The sequence below is a fragment of the Cavia porcellus genome, unplaced genomic scaffold (assembly GCF_034190915.1).
Source record: "Cavia porcellus strain 051 isolate PalLab524CR breed Dunkin Hartley unplaced genomic scaffold, mCavPor4.1 scaffold_4, whole genome shotgun sequence".
NCBI classification, from domain to species: domain Eukaryota; kingdom Metazoa; phylum Chordata; class Mammalia; order Rodentia; family Caviidae; genus Cavia; species Cavia porcellus.
This window is the reverse complement of record NW_026947487.1, coordinates 99,315,447-99,341,740: the sequence shown is the minus strand read 5'-3', so window position 1 is coordinate 99,341,740 and position 26,294 is coordinate 99,315,447. Positions and strand designations below refer to the sequence as shown.

Genomic DNA, 26,294 nt, shown 5'->3' with positions numbered 1-26,294 from the left:
CTCTTGTGCTGTGCCACTACTGTACTGCCCTTAGGGGACCCCTGGCACTTTTGTTGACTGAGTTAACAGTAAAAACTTAGGATAAAGGAAAGGAGAGTCTCAGGAACATATCTGTGTGTATGTGTGTATCTTTCTATTTATCTAGCTATCCATCTCCATAAAATGATGAAAGCAGAGTTTAAAATTACAGGGAAACATCTGTAAAAAGATTTGATTACACACACATTCAATGGCATTTATTTAAGACCCGTAAGTCCAAGTCTTGTTGGAAGTATGGAGTAACTCACCCTCATACATGGCTGGTGGGGATGCAAATCAGATATCATTTTGGAAGATAGTTTGGCATTTTCCTTAAAAGATACACATGTATGTCATGTAACTCAGCAATTGCCTTCTTAGATCTTTACCTCAAAGAAATAGAAGCATGTGTCCACACAAAGATATGTTTGGAAATATTCAGGAAAGCTTTATTAAGAGTAGCCGAGATTTGTGTATGGTAGTGCACACTTGTAGTTCCAGCACTCTGGGAGGCTGAAGCAGCAGAATCACAAGTTCAAACTCAGTCTGGGGGACTTATCAAAACCCTGGGTCAAAACAGAAAACAAAAAGAACTGGCAATGTAGCTCAGTACAGTGGCCCTGGGTTTATTCTCCAGTAATAAAAAAAGAAAAAAACACCCCAAATAAACAAAAAACAAAACCAAACATGGAAGTTACTCAGATGTGCATCAGCGGGAGGGTAGATACATGTGGTATAGCCTTACATGGAATGCCACTCTGGAGTAAAAGGAAATATCACTTTAATCTTAAAAACATTATGCAAAGGGAGTGAGCAAATCACAAAAGATTCCTTTTATATTATGATGTAGAAAAAATAAAGTATAACAAAAATGAGCTAAGTGGTTGCCAGGGAAAATGGTAGAGGGCCATGAAGGGCTGCAAAGGGGTATGGGGGAAGTTTTTGGAGTGAGATACTCTAAAAGTTGATATGGCAGTGGTTGCATGTCTTATACATTTACTCAGAGTTATTAAATGATAAATCTAAAAGAGATTAATTGTGTGTAAATTATTCCACAGTGGGCTGGGGTGTGCCTCAGAGGCAGAGCACTTGTCTAGTGTGCATGATAGCTCAGTACTGAAAAATAATTATTATTGAATGCTTATGAAATATTCCTGAAACCCACTCTGAGGAAATACAGTGCATCTAAAGAACTGAAAACAGAGACGTGCTTGCTGCAGGAACTTGATAAACACTTCAAGGATGTGGTTGAAACCATACCCTATGTCCTTTGCCACCAGCGTACCATCATTGGAAGGCCCTGGGGATTTTGTTGATCAGACTATGCAGTGGATGAAATGGAGGAAGGTCATCCCTCTGGGAAAACTGGTACTCCAGGAGGGCAAATTGGCCAATCAGGGAATGCAGGGAATCTTAGGGTCTCTAGGACCAAAGATACAGCTCCTTAATAACAGACAGAAAAACTCTTTGGGAAAACAGAGACAAATTGAGTACAATGTAAAATGAGAAAAAATATGACAAGTTTTTTTAAGGGGAGGGGAGGGAGAAAAGTTTAGGAGCAACAATGAGATGAGAAGGAATATGAATTGTTGGACACCATGGTCAGTGGGGGTGGTCAGGGACTCAGGAGGTTGTTAGGGAAATTCTGAAAGGCAGGGAGATACCTCCCTGGTGGCAAAGCCTGCAGGGAGGCAGGGACAGGACTATCTTCTGTAGATGTGTTTGTATCTTCCTAACTTTTCAATCCCACTTCTGAGATCTCACAGATCAACACTTGTGTAATGACCATGTAGACCACAGTTTAGGGATAAACATCAGGAGACAGATTGCTGAGGAACCATATCCTTACTGGTTCAGGTTCCAGGGGCCAATGGACATGTTTAGTCCTGATTCTCACAGAATGGAGCCAGTTATCTTTTGGAACTTAGATGAATGTATGGATTCCTAATGCCAATGGTAGATTGGGATTTATGCCTGCTATGGCACGAATGGTATTTGATCCTAACGGTTTATGTACTAGAAGCTGGATTTTCAGTATTATGGTGGTAGGTGGCTGAATCTTCAGGAGCTGAGGCCTATTGGGAGTTAATGATGTTGTTGGTGTCATTACTGTTGACAGGGTTTAATGCCCTTCTCATGGGATACACAGGTGTGGATTGTTATGAGGCAAGGCCATCCCATGAGCTTTCTCCTTCTACACTTGGCGTTACTGCTGTGCTGTGAGGCAGTCTAGGGCAAACAGATGGCAGAACCCAGTCTTGGTCTTTCAAACTTCAAAACTGTGAGCTAAATAAAATTCTTCACTTTGTAAGGCAGATGCTTATGCCACTGAGCTAAATCCCTGGCAAGTAATTCTTCACTTTGTAAATACTACATTTTGGTCTTTATTCTAGCAAAGAGAGAGATTAATATAATGCTTTTGAAAATTTGGCCTGTGAAAGTTTTTTGTCCCTTCTTTGATACGAGCACAAGGGAAAAAGTGCCAAGTATGAACCAGAGAATAAATCTGAACAAGAAAACAAGTCCTAGCCAGATACCAAACTAGCCGACTCCTTGATCCTGGATTTTCTAAACTCTAGAACTGTCAGCAATCAATTTTTGTGATGTGTAAGTCAAGCAGATTATAGTACTTTTGTTACTACATCCTAAAGAGACTAAGATACCGGGGCTTCTTTTATCCATGTTTTCTATTGTACCTTGTACAAATCTGAGAACATGGAGAACTTGCTGACAGGTGGATGTGGGATCTGACACAGAGGTAACACTTGTGAAAGTGTGTTTTTCAGTGTGGAGGGAGTGTGGATCTGAGAGGGGAAAGAGAGACAGAGATGGAGAGAATAGGCCTCTCTGGGGTGTGGAGGAAGGTGGGTGTCCACTGGAGCTCACCCATCCACAGCTTCCTGGGGAGTGTACTGAGTATGTGTAAGAAGGGGGAGCCACAGCAGGCTTGGCAGTAAATATTATGCAAGGTTTTTTCCTACGTTTTGACCAAACGGATGAATGAAGAGTGACTGAGTAGCTCTGTGACTGCAATCAACCTGGGGTCCTGGTAGTGTGTGGCACTAGGCAGATCCCACTTGTACTCAAACTCACTCTACCTTCTTACACAGGAGCTTACAGCTCTGTGTGCTTTTCCTCAGCCTCCTTTAGCTCCTGGATCTTCTGTGGAAGGATCTCCCTCCAGAACTTCATCCTGGAGGCCTTCAGGGCACGGCCCACAGCAGGCTGGATGTCCAGCTGCAGGTACAGCTCCTCATGGTCAAACACAGGCCACTGGGGTAGGTCCTTACCATTGGGGTTCCTGTGGGCATGCCCTCCCAGTATGGGAGTAGATCAGGCTGAGCTCTGCTGTTCTGAGACCTCACTGGCCTGATTTGGGTCAGATTGGGATGCCAAGCTGGTCAGGGGACCCTGGGTAATGATGAGGTTTCATTATATAGGAAAGCAAGGGCCTCACACCAATGTCCACCCCTAGGGCAAGTGCCTACTTTCTCTCTCCCTCTCAGAGACAACATGTGACTGAAAAACAGCACTGTGGCCCATCTTTTAGGTCATTGGGAGAGGGATAAATGAGTGGTACCCACAAGTTCCTTCTCTGTCCATGTCCATGTAGGACTTGGAGTTGAGAGGTTATTATCATGTGATTAAAGGCACATGTATGCCAGTGAGGTCACCACAGACGAGAGGAGCCCCTGATGGGTTCAGATGCTCTAGAGAGGTTGAGGTAGGTGTATTGTCTCACCCATTTCGTGCAAAGTTGGCCCAATACTTCATCATTCTACTGCTGAGCAGCTCCTCCTCCTCAGTGAGGTCAACTGCAGAGAGGAAGAAGACAGCAACCTAGATCTTGCTCAGTCACCATCCCACTGCCCATTCATGTTTCCTCTTCACCACCCAGCTGCAGCCTGACCCTGGACCTTAGGCCTGATTCCTTCTCTCCCCATCCCTTCTTAGGAACTAAGCCATCTCCTTGGCCAATCTTCCCTTACTCATCCCAACCTCTAGCTGAGTCAACTTTGGGCTGGTTCCACAAGGCACCTTGTTTTTTCTGTCACTGGGAAATTATTTAAGAAACAATTATGCCTTTTAAACACACTCTCTCTCCATGCACCCATGCTATTGCTACGGTCAGAATAGGGGCAGGTGGAGGGAGCACAAGATGGAGTTGAAGGGCTTGGGTTTAAATCTCAAAACAGATTTTTGAACTGCAAGATGGTGGACACTGATCCCATCCTCCATGAGCCTCAATTTTATTATCTAGACCAGTGATGTTGAATCTCTTAGGGATGAATGCCCAAACTGTGACCCAAAACCCACTTACAATTCACCAAGGGTCAACCCTGAAATTAAACCTGAGTACTGATGTTTTAGTTTAGAAAAAGCAACTCATATATACATTTCTTAAAAGAAAAACAAATAACATTCATGCCATAGGTTGCCACCAATGATGTAGACAATGAGGGCAGTTGCTTTTAAGGGACCCATTCAGAAATCCATCTCCACTGTTGGAGAGTAAGAAAGTCTTACCTTGATAGTCTGAGAAAAAGGATCTGAAGACAAAGAGAGTCTCATCACCATGGTCTGCCTTTACATGGGGTGGTTTGATATCTTTGAAAAAGTTGGGTCGATGCTGGAACTCATAGAGGTAAACAGGGGCATGGGAACCTGAGGGCAGACACAAGTTGCAACATGGTGACTCCTTACCTGAGCTTTTGTGCCTCACCTTTGGTGACAAGATAGCTAGATTTGAAGCTTGCTGGAGTCTGGAAATTGAAGTGGGGAGCTTTAGGCTGGAACAGGGCCAAAGGAAGATCTTGGTTAAGTTATGGCTGTGGCCTTCCTAACTGTGGTTTTTGGAAAATCATTGTAACACTAACGTGTTTCTTCATCTATTAATGTTATCCATGAAAATTTAGTGACCTGAAGGTCATCATCTTTTGGGTACCAGAAGGACACATGGGTAGGGAACTGGACACCTCAGATATCACTGGAGATCTATCATTCAGCTGCCTCCAAGGCAGTCTGGTCTTAGTTACAGATATACTCACATTGAAAAAGTGCTACTTGGAGTGCAGGGAACACAAATATGAAGTCCTCCATCATGTCCTGGAATTGGGCTCGGAGGATCTGGGGGTCCTCATTGTCACTCATGTATTCTTCCATCAATAGGTCACCAAACCCAGCAGGTAACATCTAGCTCAGAGTTATCAGATAGTCAGGTTAGGTAAGGTCAAAGGCAAGGAAATAATAATCTTAGGATAGGAGGATGGAGCTTGGGTTAGAACTAGGAATAGCAGAACTGGTTTAGCTCTGGAGTGATCACCCCCAGCCCTTTGTTCATGTGTGGGCAGGATATCTGTGTGTGTTCCCTTTCAGTTTTTGTAGTATCCCAGGAGCCTCACCATTTGTGTTAATCTTCTCTGCAGAGCATTCCTCACAGTTTCTCTGTCAATTTCCTTTTGTGTATCAGTGGGTGCCGCAATCTGGATGGCAGGGAATGAGTTTGTGCTGTAGTTCAGATTGACCCAGAGCTCTTATATAGGCTCCCCTGACACCAGAGACTTGGGACTGGGTCTCACCAAGGGAATGAGAAAGCCATATTCATCATTGTTGACACCAATGATGCTGGGGACAGGTTGAAAATCAGCAGAGGCCAGCAGCTCTTGGGGGTGCGTGGGCAGGAAGGCTCCATCCACTACAGCAGGGATGATCTTGAAGGCCTGAAGAAGGGAAGTTAGAGATCAAAGTCTGCTTTTAGGCACTCTTGATGTCTGCTGGGAGCCTTCTACTTTTTCCTTGTCCATCCCAGAAAGTTTGCACTAACCCCAGGATCCTACTCTAGGCTTAGCACATTAATCTCTATTTCCAATTCAGTATTCTGGGACACCAAGGGAGAAACTGTCCCAGGGAGATGCATGGCACACAGATCTTACTGTCCCCCACTCTATCATCCCCATTCCACCACACTCATTACCATTCATCTCTACCTTAGTAACAGCCAGTATCTCCTCTTCACTCTTTCCCCGCAGGCACCTCACCAGGGCCTCTGAATCCACTTCCCCACAGGCAGACAAGTTGGCCACCACCTGTAAAGAGGCAAGTGAGAGCTGGCTCATCTTTTCAGGAAAAGGAGTGTGTCCAAGGTTTCAGTTGCATGCAAGTATTCTGTAATCTCATGGGGGTACACTGATTTCTGTAGGTGTGGAATAGTTTCAACTTCTCTGGCACTCAGAGGTCTCAGTCAGAGGAGCCATCTCATATACGTACATGGTTTTACCCATGATGGAGGCTCTAGGCTGTAGCTTTTCTGGCCACAGAACATACTTATCTTTTGTTCTGTGAGGCAGAGGCTTGTAGGTTCTGACCATCGAGCCCCTCAGTAATTCCCCGAAAGGCAGAAATTTCCAAGAAACCTGGTTTGTCCTGGTTGCTCCCACTGAATAGACAGAGCACCAGAAGCTCAGAAGGTGAGAGGAGAGGGGGTAGCCTGGGCTGGGGTGTTTGAGGGCACTCACTGTGGAGATGACCTTAGGTGAACTGGAGATGAGGCTGGGCAATAGAACCACCCCACTCTCCATGATGGCACCATGGAAGAGTCCTCGGGACATGGGGGACACAACATGTGAGGACACACTTGTGCCACCTGCTGATGTGCCAAAAATGGTGACACGGTCAGGGTTGCCTCCAAAGTGGGCGACATTCTGCTGTACCCAGCGTAGGGCAGCCACTTGGTCCAGGTAGCCCCAATTGCCAGTGGCATGTTGGTCTCCAGTGCTGAAAAGTGGCAGGGACAGGGATCATTTACCTGACCTGACTCTGCCAAGTTTCCATTTCCCATCCCAGCCCCAGGCTCACCTGAAGAAGCCCAGGACACCAAGGCGGTACTGAATAGTGACCACCACAACGTTGCCAATAGCTGCCAGTGTGGATCCATCATACATGGAGGCCGTGCCTATAACTAGTGCACCACCGTGGATCCATACCATCACCTGGGAGAGCAAAACAGATGCCATGTGCTTCCTACCCAGCCCAAGTCCCACCTAGGCTACCTGTAGACTACCTGCTGATTTTACTTGTACAGCTAGCCACACAAACAGAACCCCAGCAGGTGATTTCAGCCATTGGTAAGTGATTCATATTCAGTCAGGAAAAGAAAGCCTTTCATCATTGGAATTGGCTCTATATATCATTACTCCCAGAACCCCTTTGACATGGGAAAAAAAGAGTATCTCCCCAAAAGTTCCACAGGAACATTAATCAAATATCTCCATGGTCCTTTGGCCAACAGATAACCAATAGCTGTGATCTTGATGACCTCATAATGCAGCCCTTGGATTCTAACTTGGTCTAGGCGTGAGATAGTTGAATGGATCCTGGGTACACCCCATGGTCACAACCTCTGACTTCTGGGAGCAGCCAGGGCTCAGCACTCCTAAGCCAAGGGGCCAGACGCCAGCTGGGTGAGAATGACTTCTGGGACCCAATGGCTCTTCATGAGGATTCACACAGTAGCATAGCTGAAGCTAATCTTAGCCCTTTAATAGTAGAACAAATTTTCTTCCACTCTCAGCTGACCACAGCTTGACACTCACAGGCAAGTTTGAGCCTTCATGGACATACGCAGGTGTGTAGATGTTGAGGTACAGGCAGTCTTCAGACACAGGGATGGGAGGCATGGTCAGATTCAATAACTTCAGAGCCTGGGTATTCATTGCAGTGATGTCCTGCAGACACCTGGTGGCCAACCACAGCATATGGTCAGCCAATGGCAAAATCAGACACTGGATCCAGATTTGTGCGCGTCCATCCTCATTCCCTGCTTTCCCTGATGACCTGCTTATATAGAATTATTCCCTTAAGTTTCTGCCCATAGAATAACAGGCTTCATACTCTGAGGAGGTGGGGATAAAGTTTAGACTTCTGGGGAGGCTTCAGCCTTGGGGCTCTTTCTTTCCCAAGCCTGGCTAGTACTGACTCAGGAGTCTCTATGGAATCCATTGGCTGTAGACATTAACATTCACCATTGACCCCTGCAACCATTTGGGCCTGGGACATAAGAGAAATTTCCACATAGGTGCTTCATGAATGAATAGAGCTTAGTTTCTCATAGATACATATAGCAGTTGCTTGGGGAAACTTATCACTTGCACAGAATCTGTTCATTAGCTTAGCCACACTTCTTTGGCAATGACACCGCCCTGTCAGTTGGCACAGAGATTGTAGAAGATAGGGTTCCCGAGAAGCCACCACTGCTCCTCAGGAATCTGCAGTATTTGATGCTGGAGTTAGGGGCTCTTACACATTCCTAGAGTCAACCTAAACCTCTCCTGGAGACATTCCATCTATGGCATAATCTAAATGTGGGGATAAATATGTCTCTGCTCTACTCTTCAGCACTTGGAGCTAATGCCCTCTGGATGGTGATTCCCTGAGTAGATCCTGGCATAGTTTCTCTTGGTCTCTTAGGCATGAGATAGTTGAATCTCTGAGCCTTAGCATCTCTACTGTGGGAAGTCCCCTAATGCAGATGAAAACTGGCTGTAGGTGTAGGTGTAAGAATCACTGGAACTTGGTCTAGAGCTCAGAGCACCCAGTCCCTCCCCAGGGCCTGAATTTCCCCAGTTTTCCAGAAAGCTTACATGGAAGGGTAGGAGATCGCATTCCTCACACCATTCCAGGGCTCAGGGTCCTCAGGGGGTGCAAATCGCAGTGTTCCTACAGGTGGCTTGGCAAAGGGAATTCCCAGGAAGGTGTGAACCCTCAAGTTAGTGCCCTTCACATGGATGAGGCTGCCTCTCACTTGTCCCACATGTGTGGTCCGGATGGGGCTGGCAGAGTCCTGGGCTGTGGGCAGAGAGATGCACATCAGGGTTGGGTCTGCCCATTCAGCTGCTTCCCACACTGTGAATATTGTCACTTCCTTGCCATTCTCAATCAGCCTTGCCAAGAGACCTTAATCTACAAACACTGGCTGTACCTGCTTCCTGCCTGTCACCCTCCCTGCTCTGGGGCTGCCTCATGATCTCATTCATATGACATGGCCACAATAAGCCTTTTCACAAGCACAGAGAGCAGAGTGGTAGATATGCAAGGATGATGTTGTTAGGTTGGGGAAAAGGGGAATTGAATGGTGAACTCTTTTCACAAACTAAAAACCTTTGAAGTATACTCTCAAATGGGTGAACTTATGCTATGTAAATTGTATTTCAGACCTAATGTTAAAAAAGAAAGCACATCTGTACTTTGGAAATAATGGACCTTATTTGAATTTTGATTTTTTAAAAAGATTATCATTAATATTATCAAGCAATTTAAAATAAGAACATTTGTCTGTATGTTTGATTTCAGTGAGAACTTTGCAGCATTGTGGAAATCTATCATCTATCTATCTATCTATCTATCTATCTATCTATCTACCTATCTATTCTATCATCTTTGCTTTTTTTTTGTACCAGGGGTTGAATTCATGACCTCATGCTTGCCAGGCAGGCACTTATCTTTGCTTTTCTTTCAGTAGGATATGACAAAACTTTACCAATGTCGTGGTTGGGTTTTTTTTTCTTCAAATAATGATGCTGGGGTTTCCTTCACACAGTGATGCTATCTAGATAAATTAGATTGTGTTATAATAATTGTTTATGGTAAATTAGGCTTACTTTCTGCCTATAACAAGGCTGATCTCTGTCTTTTGCTGCCTTTAGGTAGCCCTGTTGCTCTTTGTGCCTTGCTATACAGGGAGGTGTCCATTCAGGCTGACAGTTCCCCTAATGTTAACGTCATTTCCAAAAGCTCCCACTTCTCTTGCACTTTCGCGTGCACTGTTTCACGTTCTGCCTCTGCAGAATTTGGCAAGATTGAGCTAGTTTCCACTAAAAACAAACAAGGAAAACAAAACAAACAACTCCCCCACCAAAAAACCCTCCCCCAAACCAAAAACTCACAAAAAACCAACCAAACAAAAACCCTCAACAGTCTCAGAGTCCTCTTACCCCATCCACATTGGATCTACATGTTTAATGTCAACTTCTGAGGTCAGGCAGAGAGAGGGCCATTTTACTAATGCCTTTCTGCCAAAGGTTCTTGTGCTGAAACCTTGACTCACAGTGTGGAAGAGCAGTGGAGAGGTGGAGTCTAGTGGAAGGTGACAGGGTCATGTTGGTCTTGGTGAAGGGATTAGGTCTCAGGGGGAATGCACTAATTCCCTGGAGAATGAGAGTGAGTTGTTACAAAAGAGTGAGTCTGATCCCAATCCAGTCTCTTGCTTCCTCTATTATGAGAAAGTCATGTGACTTTTCTCATGAGTGCTCTTGCTTTGCATTGCAATGTTGTTACATAGCTAAAAGGCCCTCAACCAGAGGGAGACCAAAGAGAGCTATCTAACGATGGGTTTCCAAACTTCAAAACTTTGAGTAAATAAATCTATTTGCTTTCTATATTAAGCACTGTTGGTTATTTTGTTATAGTATCATAGCACATACTGAGACAGAAAATTGGTATCAAGAGTAGGGTTGTTGCTACAATGATACTTGAGAATGTAAAAGTGGCTTAGGAGCTGGATACTAGCCAAAAGTTGGAGGAGTTTGAAGGAATTGCTTAGAAAATTCTGTATTGCTATAAAATGAGCTTTATAGGTGACTCTGATGAGGGATCAAATGACAAAGACACCAGGAAGAAGTTAGAACTTTGTAGAGTTTGGTTAAGTGATTGTGTTAGCTTTTTTATAACTGATACACAATGCCTGACACATACAATTTAGAGGAGGAAATGTTTGCTTTAGCTCGTGTTTTGAGGCAGGAGTATCATGGGGGAAAGATGTGGTAAAGTTGCTTACTTCATGGCAGCCAGGGAGCAAAGCAGGGGAAGAATACTAGAGAGGAATGGGACAGGGACCATATGTAGTAAACAAGCCACAACTCCCTAATCCAATCAGATACACACAGGACTGTGCTCTACTAATCTGCTAGGTCTTTCTCTCTTTCTTTAATATTTTTATTTTAAAGAGAATAAAACAAAACAGAACAAAGCAAATTAGAACAGAACAATGCAAACAACACAGGACTTCAAAACAAGACAACAGGATATCAACAGTGGCTACCATCATATCTCTTGTTTTCTTTGAAATAGTTGACCATACTTTCACACATAATAATATCAAACATAACAAAATAGTATAAAATCAATCAAAAGAATTAAAGCAGTACAGGACTTCAAAACCAGGTAACAAGAAATGAACAATGACTACTATAATATCTCATTTTCTTCATAAAGTTGACACACAGTATCAAACACAACAGAATAGAACCAATTAAACAAAAGAATAAAAAACATAATAGGACTTTAAAACAAGGTGATAGGAAATCAGCAATAGCTACCATAATGTCTTGTTTTCTTCAAAATAGCTGTTCATACCATCACATATAGTAAAATCAAAACAAAACAATAAAACCAATTAAACCAACAAATGAAAACACTAAAAGACTTCAAAACAAGATAATAGGAAACCAGGCTGGGGATTTAGCTCAGCACCATAAGCGCCTGCCTTGCAAGTGTGTGGTCGTGAGTTCGATCCCCAGTACCGATGGAAAAAAAAAAAAGACACACACACACACACAAAAAAAAAAAAAAACCAAGAAAATAGGGAAGCAACCGTGATTACCATTACACGTTCCTTTATGTTCAAAACAGCTGCCCATACCATCAAAGTAAAATCTAAGAAAACAAAACAGAACAAAGCCAAACCTAACAAAATTGTGAAAACAATACAAGAGTTTGAGACAAGACAATAAGAAACTAACAGTAGTTACCACCTTTCCTTCCCAGGTGTTTCCTCTCCTATCACTTTAATAGTAACTATTTTGCTTTTTGGATCCCATTGCTCCTTCTGTTTTTTTTTTTTTTTTTTATGCTAGGGTTCACTGTATGAGTTGAAATTGTTTTGTCCATGAACATGATCTCCAGTTGCATCCGTTTACCTGTAAGAGCCTCGAGCTTGTTTTATTTTATAGCTGGGTAGCTTTCCATTGTATGAAAATACCATGTCTTTCTTATCCATTGTGTGGTTGATGGGCAAGTTACCCTTGCTTTTTTTCTGGTCTCCTGTTACATGGAACTATAGTTTCTCTCCTTTGATTTTCAGCCTATGAATTTCCTTTCCAGTTAAATGAGTTTCTTGTATACAGTATATTATTGGATTTTGTTTCTTGATCTACTTTTCTGGTCTCCTGTTACATGGAACTATTGTTTCTCTCCTTTGATTTTCAGTCTATGAATTTCCTTTCCAGTTAAATGAGTTTCTTGTATACAGTATATTATTGGATTTTGTTTCTTGATCTACTCTCTCTGTGTTTGTTTATTGCTGAGTTGAGGCCATCTACATTAGTGGTGACAACCAGCATACGTTGGTTTGTCTCTGCCATGCTATCCTGCTATTGGCCCTCCATTTTCCCCCTTCATTCAACTGCCTGTCTTGTTTGTGATCCTGCTCTGCTACTATTCCTGGAACTATGATCATCTTTATCACTCTCTAGATATTCTTTAGCACTCTCTGTAGGGTTGGTTCAGTAGTCATGAATTCTTTCAGTTATTCGTTATCATGGAAGTGTTTTATTTTTCCATCAATTTTGGAAGATAGTTTTGCAAGGTACATCAATCTGGGTTGCAAGTTGTTTTCTTTCAGGATTTGAAATACTTCACTCCAAATCTTCTTGATTTGATAGTTTGTATTGACAAGTCTGCCTTGATTCTGATTGGTTTTTCTTTAAGGGTGATGTGTTTCTTTTTTCTAACAGTTTTTAATATTCTGTTGTTGTGCTGAATTTCTGGGATCTTGATTATTATATGTCTGGGTATAGATTTACTTTGGTTACAGCTAGTTAGAGTTCTGTATGCCTCATTTACCTGTATGTCAGGGTTTTTTCCTATGTTTGGGAAGTTTTCTGCTATTACTTCTGTAAATAGCCTTTTAATTTCATTTCTATTGACCTCTGCTTCTTCACTAATACCTATCACTCTTAAATTATGCTTCTTTGTATTATCTTGCAGATGTTGAATTGCTATTTCCTGATTCCTTGTTATTTTTAGGAGACCTTTCCTTTCATGATTGTTAGCTGCAATCCTATCTTCAAGGCTTGAAAGTTTATCTTCAGTCTCTTTCAAGTGGTTTTGCCAGCTTTTGATTGACTTTTTAACTCAGAGATATCTGGTGTGTGACTTCCATTTTCTTCCATGACTGTATCTCCCAGACTTCTTTTGTGTGGACTGGAGGTCTGAGACTGCTTTTTGCTCTTTTGTCTTGACATTCTTCTGGATTCTTACCAACAAGTTGGTTATGGGGTCCCAGGCTCTCCCCATGTTGGTTGCCCCTCTGCAGCTGAGGTGCACAGGGCTTAATTGTGTCCCTGCTCCTGCTAGCTGCCTGCAGGAAGCAGCTTCCTGGTGGCAGCATCTGGCAGGCAGAGGAGGATCTGCTGGCTCTCTCTGCTCATGCTGGCTGCCCGCAGGAAGCAGTCTTCTGGTGATGGTGGTGGCCGGCAGGCAGAGGCGGATCTGTCTGGTTCTCTCCCTCTGCTGGCCACCCCTGCTAGGTGTTTCTTAATCCAATGAAATGGATAGGTCAGGATAACCAGTCATAGTGGTCATGACTAGAATGTTGGTAGCAAGGCTGATAACAAAGTCATACTAAGGAGGCCTCAGATGAGACCAATTCTGCAGGTAACTGGAATTAAGGCCTTTTTTGTCACACTGTTATGGTTTAAAAACTGGTGGTCAACTTAACATCAGCTGGATTACATCAGCATGCATTGAGAAAAGATGCTCCACCTGAGGAGGGTTGCCAGGATAAATAGGTGGAGAAGAATGGAGGTTGTAAGAGAGGGGTTGAGGCATTAAGAAGGCATTGTGGGTTCTCCTACGAGTTGCTGTCTGACCTGTTGATTCTCCTGGAGAAGCTTTAGTCCTCACATCGAGCATTGCTTCCTGGCTCCGGAGGGGAAGACATGTGCTGCTTGGTCTCCAGGATGAATTCATCACGCTGCTTCCTGACATGTACCCGACTGTGCTTGTCGTCAGAGGAGTTTGGGACCTCCATGTCACTGAGGACAGCTGTGGTGCCTTCAGGATAGCCCTGGTCTTTGTTGTAAGTGTGACTTCTCAGCTCCAGCATAGAACCCTCATCCTACTGGTACAGCTCCTTCATCCTGCTTGAATAGACTTTCTGGCTTCCACCGCTGACCCTTGGGTCTTCCTGGCACGGATCCGTAAAAGAGACTGGCGTGAATCCTTCTTGTGGGTTCTGGATCTCCAGTTGGACTCATGGAGGCATTGTCCTGAGCTCTGGGTTTTTATCTGGACTCATGTGGGACATTGCCATGGGGTTTAGGCTCTTGACTAAATAATCTATGTCTTTGGTTTTGTGGATAGATTTCCTGCATCTTCCTGTGTTAACTGCTGGTGACCATTATAAAAATATTATACACTTCATGTCCTAAACCTAATTGTTCTCTGTGTACAACCCCTGACTACAACACACACCATTGCCAAGAACTTGGGTACATCATATCTATGCTCTGTGGAAGGCCATATTTAACAGTGATAATCTAGGGAAGATAGTCTTGAGGGAGAAATCTTGACGTGAAATGTAGAAGGAGCCACGTGGGTAGTTTTGGTTATTTTCAATGAGATTTACAAATACATTCAGTAAAGGGAGGCAGAGATTAAAATTTTGAAAAATTCACATCCTGCTCATGTAATAGTACCAAGTTTGAAGACATAGACAACTACTTTGAAGGCAATAAGATTCACTAAGATACCCATTCTGGTTTGACTATTGTCTTCTTTGGAAGTCCTGTAAGGTTTACAATGCCTAAGTTTTATTGGTCTTGTTCTCTACTGTTTTGTCCAACTTTATAATATCTAATGAGATAGACAATTCTTTTTAAGGAAACAAGAGACAACGTTGATAACCATGTACTCTGTTCTACACCGTGTGCTATGTCTATCCTTGGTTTTGACTGACAGCTTTGTTTTGCCATATTTGACTGTATTCTCTCCCCCCCCCAAAAAAAGTAATAAGCACTAAGGAGTAATAAAATCCAAAATGTGTAAATTTTGTTGTAAAAAAGAGAGGGAAAAAAAGAAAAAAGAAAAAGAGCTCTAACGGATATAACAGCAAGTGTGTTTAGGGGTGTTAAATAGCTGACTATATCAATGTTTTTGGATCATTGAACACAGCTGTTTGCAGTCTCCCTGTTTGAATGTCCACCTTGTATTCTTTGATACTGTGATTTGAGCAAGTATTTTCAAGATGATAATATGTAATCTACTAACAGGTGATTTCTTACTGTTATGTTTTTTTTTTGTAGTTCTGTATTACGTGTACCCTTACACTGCTTTGTTTTGTTTTGTGTTTTTCTCTTTTTCCTCTTAAATAAAAAAAAAAGATTAAGACCCTTGGTGAGAATATAGAAGGTACAAAAGAAATGACTATGGATGGAAAGAAGGTAGGCTCTATGCATCAAGGAAATGCAAAAGTAGCCCTGAGGGTATCATATTAATCTTCTAGGTTCCCAGTCCCAGAGACTTTGGGGGTAGAATGGGTCCAGGAAATTGGCTTGAGATGCTCTCTTCAGACTCACTGCTTAGGGTTGCCCCAAGATTTTGCCTCTTGCTTTCCAGTGAAATGTTCTGCATCTGCTCCAGGTATAGCTCAAGAGAGCCCAGACATGGCCCTACCTCGGCTCCAAATGCATCAAGTCACAGACCTTGGTGGTGTCCATGTTGTGCTAATTTTATAGGCACATATGAAAGGTGTACATGAAAGGTCTATGAGGTCATAGCAGCTTCAATTGACAGTTCAAAGGAAAGTCTGGGAGGCCCTGTTGTTGGGGTGATGCCACTATATAGTTTTCCCACTAAAATGCCTATTGAGGATGTGAGGCTAGGGCCACTCCTCTTGAGTAGTTTGCAGAATTGGGCAGCTATCAACAGTGTCAACACCAGCCTGGTAAAGACAACAGCATGCAGCTTGGTATAACAACTCAAAGCAATACATGCAGGCTGCAACCAGCAAGGCCAGAGGGTAGAGCTGCTGGAGGCCAGGGGGCCCACTACTCGCTGCCTCCTGCATAAGTTGCTTGGAGCTTTATTAGTATATCCCATGATGCACTTGAGACTTCCTTAGGACCTGCAATCTCTTTCTACTTGGATATTCCTCCTTTCTAAAGTAGAAATGTTTACCCAGTCTATTTTAGCACTGTATCTTGAAGCCATATAACTTGTTCTTTATTTACCAGTCCACAGCTGGAAGTAATTTGCCTTGAATTTCCAATAGAACTTGGGACTTTGCACTTTTGAGTCATTTGGAATGAGATAAGCCTCTGGGACTGTAAGTAAGGAATGAGTGCATTTTGCACTGTAAGTAGAATATGAAGCTTGGTGGGGGAGGGACAGAGTGCTATGGTTTGGATATTTTTGGTCCACCAAAAGTTCATATGCTGGACTGTTGGTTTCCCATGGGTTGGTGTTGAAGTGGTGGAAGCTTTAAGCACTGGGGTTTAGTGGGAGGTGAGTGAGGCATGCTAGTCCTTATGCAGGGACTGATGCTGTGTTTTCAGAGTGGGTTAGGTCTCACAGAGTGGAATAGTTCTCTTAAGATTGACACTTAGTTTTTTTAAGTGTGAGCCAGGCCCTTCAGTATGTGCTGTCTCTCTAGGTTCCTACATGAAATGCCATTGCCATGCAGTGTCAGAGTTGGAAGACTCCCACCTCGGCCCACTATGAGGGCCATCTGATCATGAATTTTCAGCTTCTAAAACTGTATGCTGCCCTGCAGAAGCCCGTTCCTTTGTCTGAAGGACTGAATACTTCTGCAAGCAGGGAGGCATCGCAGCTTCCTGAGGCACCTCAGCCTGTGGTGAGTGCCCAGCACAGTCTGCCCAAATCTCAGACTGTTCCGGACCCCCCAGGCTTCTGGGTGCAGTGAAGTGGAGCAGTGGGTTAGAGGCCACTACAGCTGCCTCCCCCCCCCCCCCCCCCCCCCCCCCCCCCGCTACACTTGGAAGTCTGCTGAGCTCCTGACGGATGGGCGGGCCTACACTAACCCCCGAGCCCAGCCGCACCTAGCCATCTCCTGCAGAGGAGGAGCTGGGCGGATCCGGAGTCCCTGCAGAAGCCCATTCCTTTGTCTGAAGGACTGAATACTTCTGCAAGCAGAGAGGCATCGCAGCTTCCTGAGGCACCTCAGCCTGTGGTGAGTGCCCAGCACAGTCTGCCCAAATCTCAGACTGTTCCGGACCCCCCAGGCTTCTGGGTGCAGAGAAGTGGAACAGTGGGTTAGAGGCCACTACAGCTGCCTCCCCATCCCCCCCGGCTACACTTGGAAGTCTGCTGAGCTCCTGATGGATGGGCGGGCCTACACTAACCCCCGAGCCCAGCCGCACCTAGCCATCTCCTGCAGAGGAGGAGCTGGGCGGATCCGGAGTCCCTGCAGAAGCCCATTCCTTTGTCTGAAGGACTGAATACTTCTGCAAGCAGAGAGGCATCGCAGCTTCCTGAGGCACCTCAGCCTGTGGTGAGTGCCCAGCACAGTCTGCCCAAATCTCAGACTGTTCCGGACCCCCCAGGCTTCTGGGTGCAGAGAAGTGGAACAGTGGGTTAGAGGCCACTACAGCTGCCTCCCCATCCCCCCCGGCTACGCTTGGAAGTCTGCTGAGCTCCTGATGGATGGGCGGGCCTACACTAACCCCGAGCCCAGCCGCGCCTAGCCATCTGCCTGCAGAGGAGGAGCTGGGCGGATCTGGAGTGCCTGCAGAAGTCCCTTCCTTTGCCTAGAGGACTGTGGATATCTCTGCAAGCAGGGAGGGATCACAGGCTCCTGAGGCACTGTGGCCTGTGGAGAGCACCCTAACCCGGCTGCAATTGAAGAGCTGTGGATCTTCCAAGGGGCAGGTGGGCGCACAGTGTCCCTGAGGCCCAGCTTGTCTGGAACTGCGGAGTTCTGAGCAGGCAGAGGAGGGACACTGGTTCTGCAGGCCCAATGGCTTGGGGTAGTGCGGTGTCAGAGGCTCAGTAGCTCCAAGCATAGAAGGGGATTTTCAACAGATCCTGAGGAAGCTTTCAAATAACACTTGAAACACAGAAATATACAAAATGACAAAACGAAAGACCAAATTACAACCTCAAACCTCCAGCCCATCTCAGGAAACCCTAGGAGCAATGTATATAGAAGAAAATATATCCCATCCACCTCATATATCGGACATAATAGCTACTGAAGTTGACAAACAACTCCAGGAAGCTTTAAAGAAATTCAAACTCGAAATAATCTCCCAGATAAAAGAAGAAATGATAAAAGAAATGAAAGAGATTCTAAATATATCTAAAGAAAACACAGATAAAAAATTGGAGGAACTAAACAAAAAGATAGAATCCCTAGATGAGCAATATAAGAAACAAACAGAATACATAATGCAGATGCACAGAGATATACAGGAAATAAAAAACTCCACTGAAAGTTGTAAAAACCGCCTTAATGAAAGTGAAGATAGAATTTCAGACCTTGAAGACATGATTGCAGCTAGTGAACAGGAAAGGAAAGATCTTTTGAAAATAACAAGGAATCAGGAAACAACAATTCAACAACTGCAAGACGATGCAAAGAAGAATAACATAAGAATGATAGGGATTAATGAAAGAGAGGGAGACAACATAAAGGATGTCAAGCGGATATTTAGAGAAGTAATAGCTGAAAATTTCCCAAGCATGAGATCAGAAACTGACATCAAGATCAGTGAAGCATATAGAACTCCAAACACTCATAACCAAAATAAAACTACACCCAGACATATAATAATCACCATCCCAGAAATCCAACACAAGAATAGATTACTAAAAGCTGTCAGAGAGAAAAGACAGATCACTTATAAAGGAAAACCTATCAGAATCACAGCAGACTTCTCAGCACAAACGATAAAGTCAAGAAGAGCATGGAGTGAAATATTCCAGATCCTAAAGCAAAATGATTTCCAACCAAGACTGATATATCCTGCAAAACTATCATTCAAAATAGATGGTGCAATACGATACTTCCATGACAAAGAACAGCTGAAGAACTTCATGAACACCAAACCGACCCTGCAAAAAATATTGAAAGACAGTTTAGATACACAAAGGAAAAAACCACTAAGCAAAGCAAATAATTAAACAGAACAGAAAGATAAAGATGCAACAGCAGAGAGATAACATTCCTACAATTAACCAACATTTAACAGTAATAACCATTAATGTAAATGGTCTCAATGCACCAATCAAAAGAAACAGACTAGCAGAATGGATCAAGAAACAAAATCCAACCATATGCTGTTTACAGGAAACCCATCTAACCCAGAAGGATACTCACAGACTGAAAGTCAAAGGATGGAAAACAATTCTTCATGCAGCAGGAATCCAGAAAAAGGCAGGAGTAGCCATTCTGTTTGCAGACAACGTGAACTTTAAACCAACAATGACCATAAAGGACAAAGAAGGTCACTACATACTTGTAAGGGGAAAACTCCAAGAGGAAGAGATAACTATCTTAAATATATACGCACCAAACTCCAGAGCACCAAGTTATATAAAACAATTATTAACAGAAATGAAAACTCAAATTATCAGTAACACAATTGTAACAGGAGACCTTAATACGCCATTGACACCAAGGGACAGATCGACCAGACAGAAAATGAGCAAAGAAATAACAGAACTGAATCAGACCTGTGAAAAAATGGGTTTGATACACATATACAGGATGTTCCACCCAACAACATCAGAATACACATTCTTCTCAGCAGTACATGGATCATTTTGTAAAATAGACCATATATTAGCTCACAGAACATATTTAAACAAGTGCAAAAGAGCTGAAATCATCCCTTGCATGTTATCGGATCATAGCGCTCTGAAATTAGAAATTAATGATAAAAGATACTGCAAAAATCCCACAAACACATGGAAACTGAATAACACACTCTTGAGTAATCAGTGGGTCACAGAGGAAATTAAAGAAGAAATCAAACAATACCTAAAAGAAAATGAAAATACAGATACAACTTACCGGAACCTGTGGGATGCAATGAAAGCCGTCCTGAGAGGAAAATTTATTGCACTGAGTTCCCACATCAGGAAAACAGAATGAATACAAATAAATAACTTGATGCTACACCTCAAACAGCTAGAAAAAGAAGAGCAAGTCAAGCCCAAAGCCAAAAGAAGAGAGGAAATTATAAAAATCAGAGCAGAAATCAATGCAATAGAGACTAAGAAAACAATCCAAAGTATCAACAAATCAAAGAGTTGGTTCTTTGAAAGAATAAATAAAATCGATAAGCCCCTAGCCAAACTTATTAAAAAAAGGGAAGAAAAAGCTCAAATTCATGCAATAAGAAATGAAAAAGGAGAAATCACTAAAGACCCAATAGAAATACAGAAGATCATCAACACCTACTTCGAAAACCTCTACTCTCAAAAGTTTGATAACACAGAAGAAATAGACAGATTCTTAGAAGCATATGAAGTGCCAAAGCTAGATCAAGAGGATGTAAAACTGTTGAATAACCCAATCTCTGTTACTGAAATTGAAAATGTAATTAAGTCCTTACCCACCAAGAAGAGCCCAGGCCCAGATGGATTCACTGCAGAGTTCTACAAGAAATACAAAGAAGACCTAATGCCGACACTCCTCAAACTGTTCAATGAAATTGAAAGGGAAGCAATCCTTCCTAAGTCGTTCCTGGAAGCAAATATTACTCTAGTACCAAAACCTGAGAAAGACCCAACTAAAAAAGAGAACTATAGACTGATCTCCCTAATGAACACAGATGCAAAAATCCTCAATAAAATATTGGCAAATAGGATCCAGCAAATCATCAAGAAGATTATACACCATGACCAAGTGGGATTCATCCCAGGAATGCAAGGATGGTTCAACATACGCAAATCAATAAATGTAATCCACCATATCAATAAAGCCAAAAATAAGAATCACATGATCATTTCTATAGATGCAGAAAAAGCCTTCGATAAGGTCCAACATTTATTCATGATAAAAACTCTACAGAAAATTGGAATAGATGGTCTTTACCTCAATATAATAAAGGCCATTTATGACAAACCAACAGCCAGCATCATTCTAAATGGCCAAAAATTGAAAGCCTTTACTTTAAAATCAGGCACAAGACAAGGATGTCCTTTATCACCACTCCTATTTAATATAGTACTGGAAGTACTAGCCAGAGCAATTAGGCAAGAAAGAGAAATAAAAGGGGTAAAGATAGGAAAAGAAGAAGTTAAGTTATCATTGTTTGCAGATGACATGATACTCTACATAGAAAACCCCCTAAACTTCATTGAAATACTCTTAGATACAATAAATAAATTCAGTAATGTGGCTGGATACAAAATCAATACTCAGAAATCAATAGCATTCCTATACACGAACAACAAAATTACAGAGAGGGAAATAAGAGAAACTGGACTATTCACATTAGCAAGCAAAAAAATGAAATATTTAGGAATTACTCTTACGAAAGAAGTGAAAGACTTATACAGTGAAAACTATAATACACTGAAAAAGGAAATTGAAGATGATCTCAGAAAATGGAAAGACATCCCTTGCTCATGGATAGGAAGAACAAACATTGTGAAGATGGCCATTCTCCCAAAACTCTTATACAGATTCAATGCAATCCCAATAGAAATACCATCAACATACCTTATAGATCTAGAGAAATCACTCCTAAATTTCATCTGGAACCAGAAGAGACCTAGAATCGCAAAGGCAATTCTAAGCAGCAAAGGCAAAGCAGGAGGCATCACAATCCCTGACTTGAAATTATACTACAAAGCAACAGTAGTAAAATCAACATGGTATTGGAATCAAAACAGAGGCGAAGATCAATGGAATAGATTAGAAGATACAACCACAACTACAAACACACTCAACCACCTTATCTTTGATAAAGGAGCCAAGCAGGTTCACTGGAAGAACGACAGTCTCTTTAATAAATGGTGATGGAAAAACTGGCTCTCCATTTGCTGAAAACTAAAGATAGACCCATGTCTATCACCATGTACTAAATTAAAATCTAAATGGGTCAAAGATCTGAACATTAAAACAGAAACACTAAATCTATTGGAAGACAAAGTGGGTAGAAACCTTGGAGACATAGGAGTAGGTAGAGAATTCATGAACAGGACTCAAACCGCACGGGAAACACTTCCCAGAATCAATAACTGGGACCACATCTTATTAAAAAGTTTCTGCATGTCAAAAGAAATCTCCAGCATAGTGAAAAGAAAACCCACAAACTGGGAAAAGATTTTAGTGAACTCTCTCTCAGACAAGGGACTCTTGTCTAAAACATATAAAGAATTAAAAAAACTCAGACCTCCAAAATTCAAAGATCCAATCCAAAAATGGGCATCTGAGATGAATACGCAATTCTCAGATGAAGAAATGCAAATGGCAAATAAATATATGAAAACATGCTCATCATCATTGGTCATCAGAGAAATGCAAATTAAAACCACACTGAGATTCCATCTCACTCCTGAAAGAATGGCCAGGATCAAGAAAACCAACAACAACAAATGCTGGAGAGGATGTGGGGAAAAAGGAACTCTCCTGCCCTGCTGGTGGGAGTGTAGACTGGTACAGCCTTTGTGGAGGTCTGTCTGGAGGTTTCTCAAAAAGTTGGGATTGGAAATCCCATTTATTCCAGCTATTCCACTTCTAGGCATATTCCCAGAAGAACTGAAAGCATCATACCACAGTGATTTATGTGCACCTATGTTTATAGCAGCACAATTTGTAATTGCCAGATCTTGGAAACAACCCAAGTGTCCATCAACTGAGGAATGGATAAAAAAGTTGTGGTATTTCTATACAATGGAATATTATTCAGCTATAAAGAAGGATCACATTGAGATATTTATCAATAAATGGGCGCAGCTTGAGACCATACTCATAAGTGAAATAAATCAATCTCACATGTATGAATACCGAATAGTTTCCCTAATGTAAGTAATGATTCAAATATATGAAAATATGTGGCAATCATGATTCCCCATTATGTGGACTTGAAGCCTTATAAAATTTTCACTTATTAATTAGAAAGGCTTTATTCCAGGCTTCTTGATATGGAAATATTTGAAGCTATAGTATATGAAGTTTTATCCAAATATCTCAAGGAAAAAGACAGACACTATGGTAACTATTATTCTTTAAAAAAATTATTTAGTTATTTCTTATGTTTATTTTAATTAAGGGAAAAATTTAAAAAATTAGGATATATAATAGTAACTCTTTTCGATTTCCTATTAACTTGTTTTGAAGTCCTGTAATGCTCCCACGATCTTGTTTTGACTGATTAGACTCCGTTCCATTCTGTGGGATAGTATCAGGTCCGAGGGTATAGGCAACTACTTTGAAGGCAGTAAGATTCACTAAGATGCCCATTCTGGTTTGACTATTGTCTCCTTTGGAAGTCCTGTAATGTTTACAATGTCTAAGTTTTATTGGTCTTGTTCTCTACTGTTTTGTCCAACTTTATAATATCTAATGAGATAGACAAATCTTTTTAAGGAAACAAGAGACAACGTTGATAACTATTGTTAATAACCGTATACTCTGTTCTACATCATGTGCTAAGTCTATCCTTGGTTTTCACTGACAGCTTTGTTCTGCCATATTTGACTTTATTCTCCCCCCCCCCAAAAAGTAATAGGAACTAAGGAGTAATAAAATCTAAAATGTGTAAATTTTGTTGTAAAAAGAGAGGAAGGGGAAAAAAGAGCTCTAACGGATATAACAGCAAGTGTGTATAGGGATGTTGAATAGCTGACTATATTAATGTTTTTGGATCATTGAACACAGCTGTTTGTAGTCTCTCTGTTTGAATGTCTACTTTGTATTCTTTGATACTGTGATTTGAGCAACTATTTCCAAGATGATAATATGTAATCTATTAACAGGTGATTTCTTACTGTTATGCTTTTTTTTGTAGTTCTGTTTTATATGTAACCTTACACTGCTTTGTTTTGTTTTGTGTTTTTCTCTTTTTCCTCTTAAATAAAAAAAAACTGTATGCTAAACAAACCCATTTTAATACATTATCAACCATTTTAATACATTATCAACCAAAATGATCCATTTTAAATACAGCATCCAAGTATCTTTTTAGTAATTTAAAGCAGACTAAGATGTGTTCCAAGCCAAAAACCACAGTATTCCTCCTGGTAACATATTACCTACACATAATTCTTTGCTGGGTGAAATTTCTCTCCTCGTAATTCATGGTAGCCATTTCCTGATGATGCCTCATGTTTGTGTTTGTTACAACAAAGTACAAAATCTGCTAAAATGTTCCTACTTAGGGAACTTTTATATCAGCAATGATGGGTTCATGAAGAGATGCAGTTACATTAGATGTTATGAGGAAGATTTGCCAAGTAGAAATGTGAGGGGACTGGGGTGTTAGAAGGTAGGAAAGGATAGTACCAGCAAAGAGGTGATCATTTAGGTGGAAACCAAGGACAAGAGTACATATCTATTCTTAGATAAACTCCCAGATATTGTGTGTAGACCCTGTATCTTTAATGGTGCCTGTGGAGAAATGAAGGCGGGAGGGACAGAAGAAGAAGGTGGACTCTAAATTGGTGCCTCTTATAGCTTGTTGATGATTCTTTCTGAACACAGGTTCAAGCCAAAACACTACTTAAAGTGCGAGCCATTAGTGAGACTGGGCAGATCTCTTTGCCTGGAAGAGCCTAGTGATTTCCAAGGGGTTGGAAAATAGCTGGTAAGGGAGGAAGGTCGTGGGGATGGGCCATGAGAGAGAGGTACTTCAGTGAGACTTCTACGAGCAACTGGGAAAGGGTGGCAGGAGACCAGCATATCCCACACAGTAAAGGCCTTTTAGATGAGGGCATCAAGGATCAAAGATGTGCCTATGCATGGTATACTCCTGGCCTAACTTCTGATAAGTGGTTGGGAATGGCAGGCAGGCACAGAGTGCCATCATTTTTGCCTACTGTTTAAGCCACTCCTTTATCTCAGGCCAGGTGCCCGAGGTGAAAGGGACCCAGAGTCCTCTCTGGTCTGCTTTAGGAGGCAGTGCCTGGGGGCTGCTGTCCTCTTCAAGGACAAATAATCTTATCTAGATCCCCTTTGAGGAGGCCAGGTAAGTCCTCTCCCCAAGACCATGACACTTGGAACCAAAAGGAAGGGGGAAGATATTATTATGTCTGCAAACATAGAAGGAATGTCTTGACTTCCCCATCCACTGAGTCAGCCTACTAAACAGGCAATCCAAAGAATCCTGGTACTCAGATCAGTCCTTGATGTTGAGTGTTCTCTGGAAGCCTACATACTCTCTAGTGTTCAAGGGGCAAACCCTGGGGTGTTTGGGACCTGGTGGATGCATCGGAGCAAGGTTCCTGCACAGTCATATGTCATATGACCAGATTTTCCCTATCTGATACTTCCCACCTGCAGTCTCAGACTCTGCCTTTGCTCAGTTTAGTAGACTCGACCACAATCCTTGCTGCTCTGCCCCTGTGAGAGCCTCACCTTGGCCGTGGAAAATGAGTAGCAGGATCCCACAGGACACAGTGTACAGTTGCGCATGAAATTGGTCCAGCCCCATGGCCATGGTCTGCTCTTTCTGCTCTGCTGCCAGCACTCTGTGTTTTAGCACAGGCAGCTCAGCAGCAAGTCCTCCCCCATGCTGGAATTTGGACCTAGGCAGGCCCTGGGTGGGGCCCAAAAACAAGTGAATGGTGCAGGAGAGCCACAGTGAGCAGGCAGAGGTCACTGACAGCCAGTGGCCAGCAGTTGGAGCCTGGCTATCTTTCTTTTTGGCTTCCTCTCAATGCATGAGTGATTTCTGCAGTTCCTGAGGGATAGCAGGAGCCCTCTTCTCAAGCCTGGAATCTTTGTGTCCACTGTCCTTATAGTCACAGACCTGGTGAGGTATTGGGGGAAGAGAGGAGGGAGCAGGAAGCTGTAATCAGAGGACCTGGGGGGACTTCTCTGAGGAGGTGCAGGAGAAGATCCAGACAGGAGCTGCAGAAAGACCTTTGATCATGCTAAAGGGAACACTTTGAACAAAGGCTATGAGGTGTGACTGTACCCTTTCTCTTGAAAGTTCCTCCTTCCCTTTCATAGTTGACTGAGTCTTCTTCAAGGTCCTTAGTCCCTATATAGTACTGGTGTGAGGGTCTCCACAAACTCTTTCCTACTC

The 26,294-nt window shown here is 42.5% G+C and overlaps 1 protein-coding gene across 3 annotated transcripts; it reads right to left on the bottom strand.

Moving 5' to 3' along the window:
- Positions 1 to 443: 443 nt before the first annotated feature.
- Positions 444 to 25,791, bottom strand: LOC100734360 (cocaine esterase). 3 transcript variants are annotated; one of them, XM_013154976.3, is made up of 13 exons: positions 25,622 to 25,791; positions 8,658 to 8,862; positions 7,611 to 7,752; positions 6,874 to 7,007; positions 6,534 to 6,792; positions 6,006 to 6,104; positions 5,598 to 5,738; positions 5,421 to 5,501; positions 5,067 to 5,211; positions 4,546 to 4,683; positions 3,761 to 3,833; positions 3,117 to 3,319; positions 444 to 584 (listed from the first exon to the last, which is right to left on the bottom strand). In XM_013154976.3, exons 1-12 carry the CDS (start codon positions 25,701 to 25,703, stop codon positions 3,133 to 3,135), a joined length of 1,686 nt encoding a protein of 561 aa, XP_013010430.1. In that variant the 5' UTR covers positions 25,704 to 25,791; the 3' UTR covers positions 444 to 584; positions 3,117 to 3,132. The 3 variants fall into 3 exon arrangements, with proteins under 3 accessions (XP_013010430.1, XP_003472210.2, XP_013010431.1); XM_003472162.3 differs by having other exon boundaries at positions 3,137 to 3,319; XM_013154977.2 differs by lacking the exon at positions 3,117 to 3,319.
- Between the last annotated feature and the right edge of the window lie 503 nt (positions 25,792 to 26,294).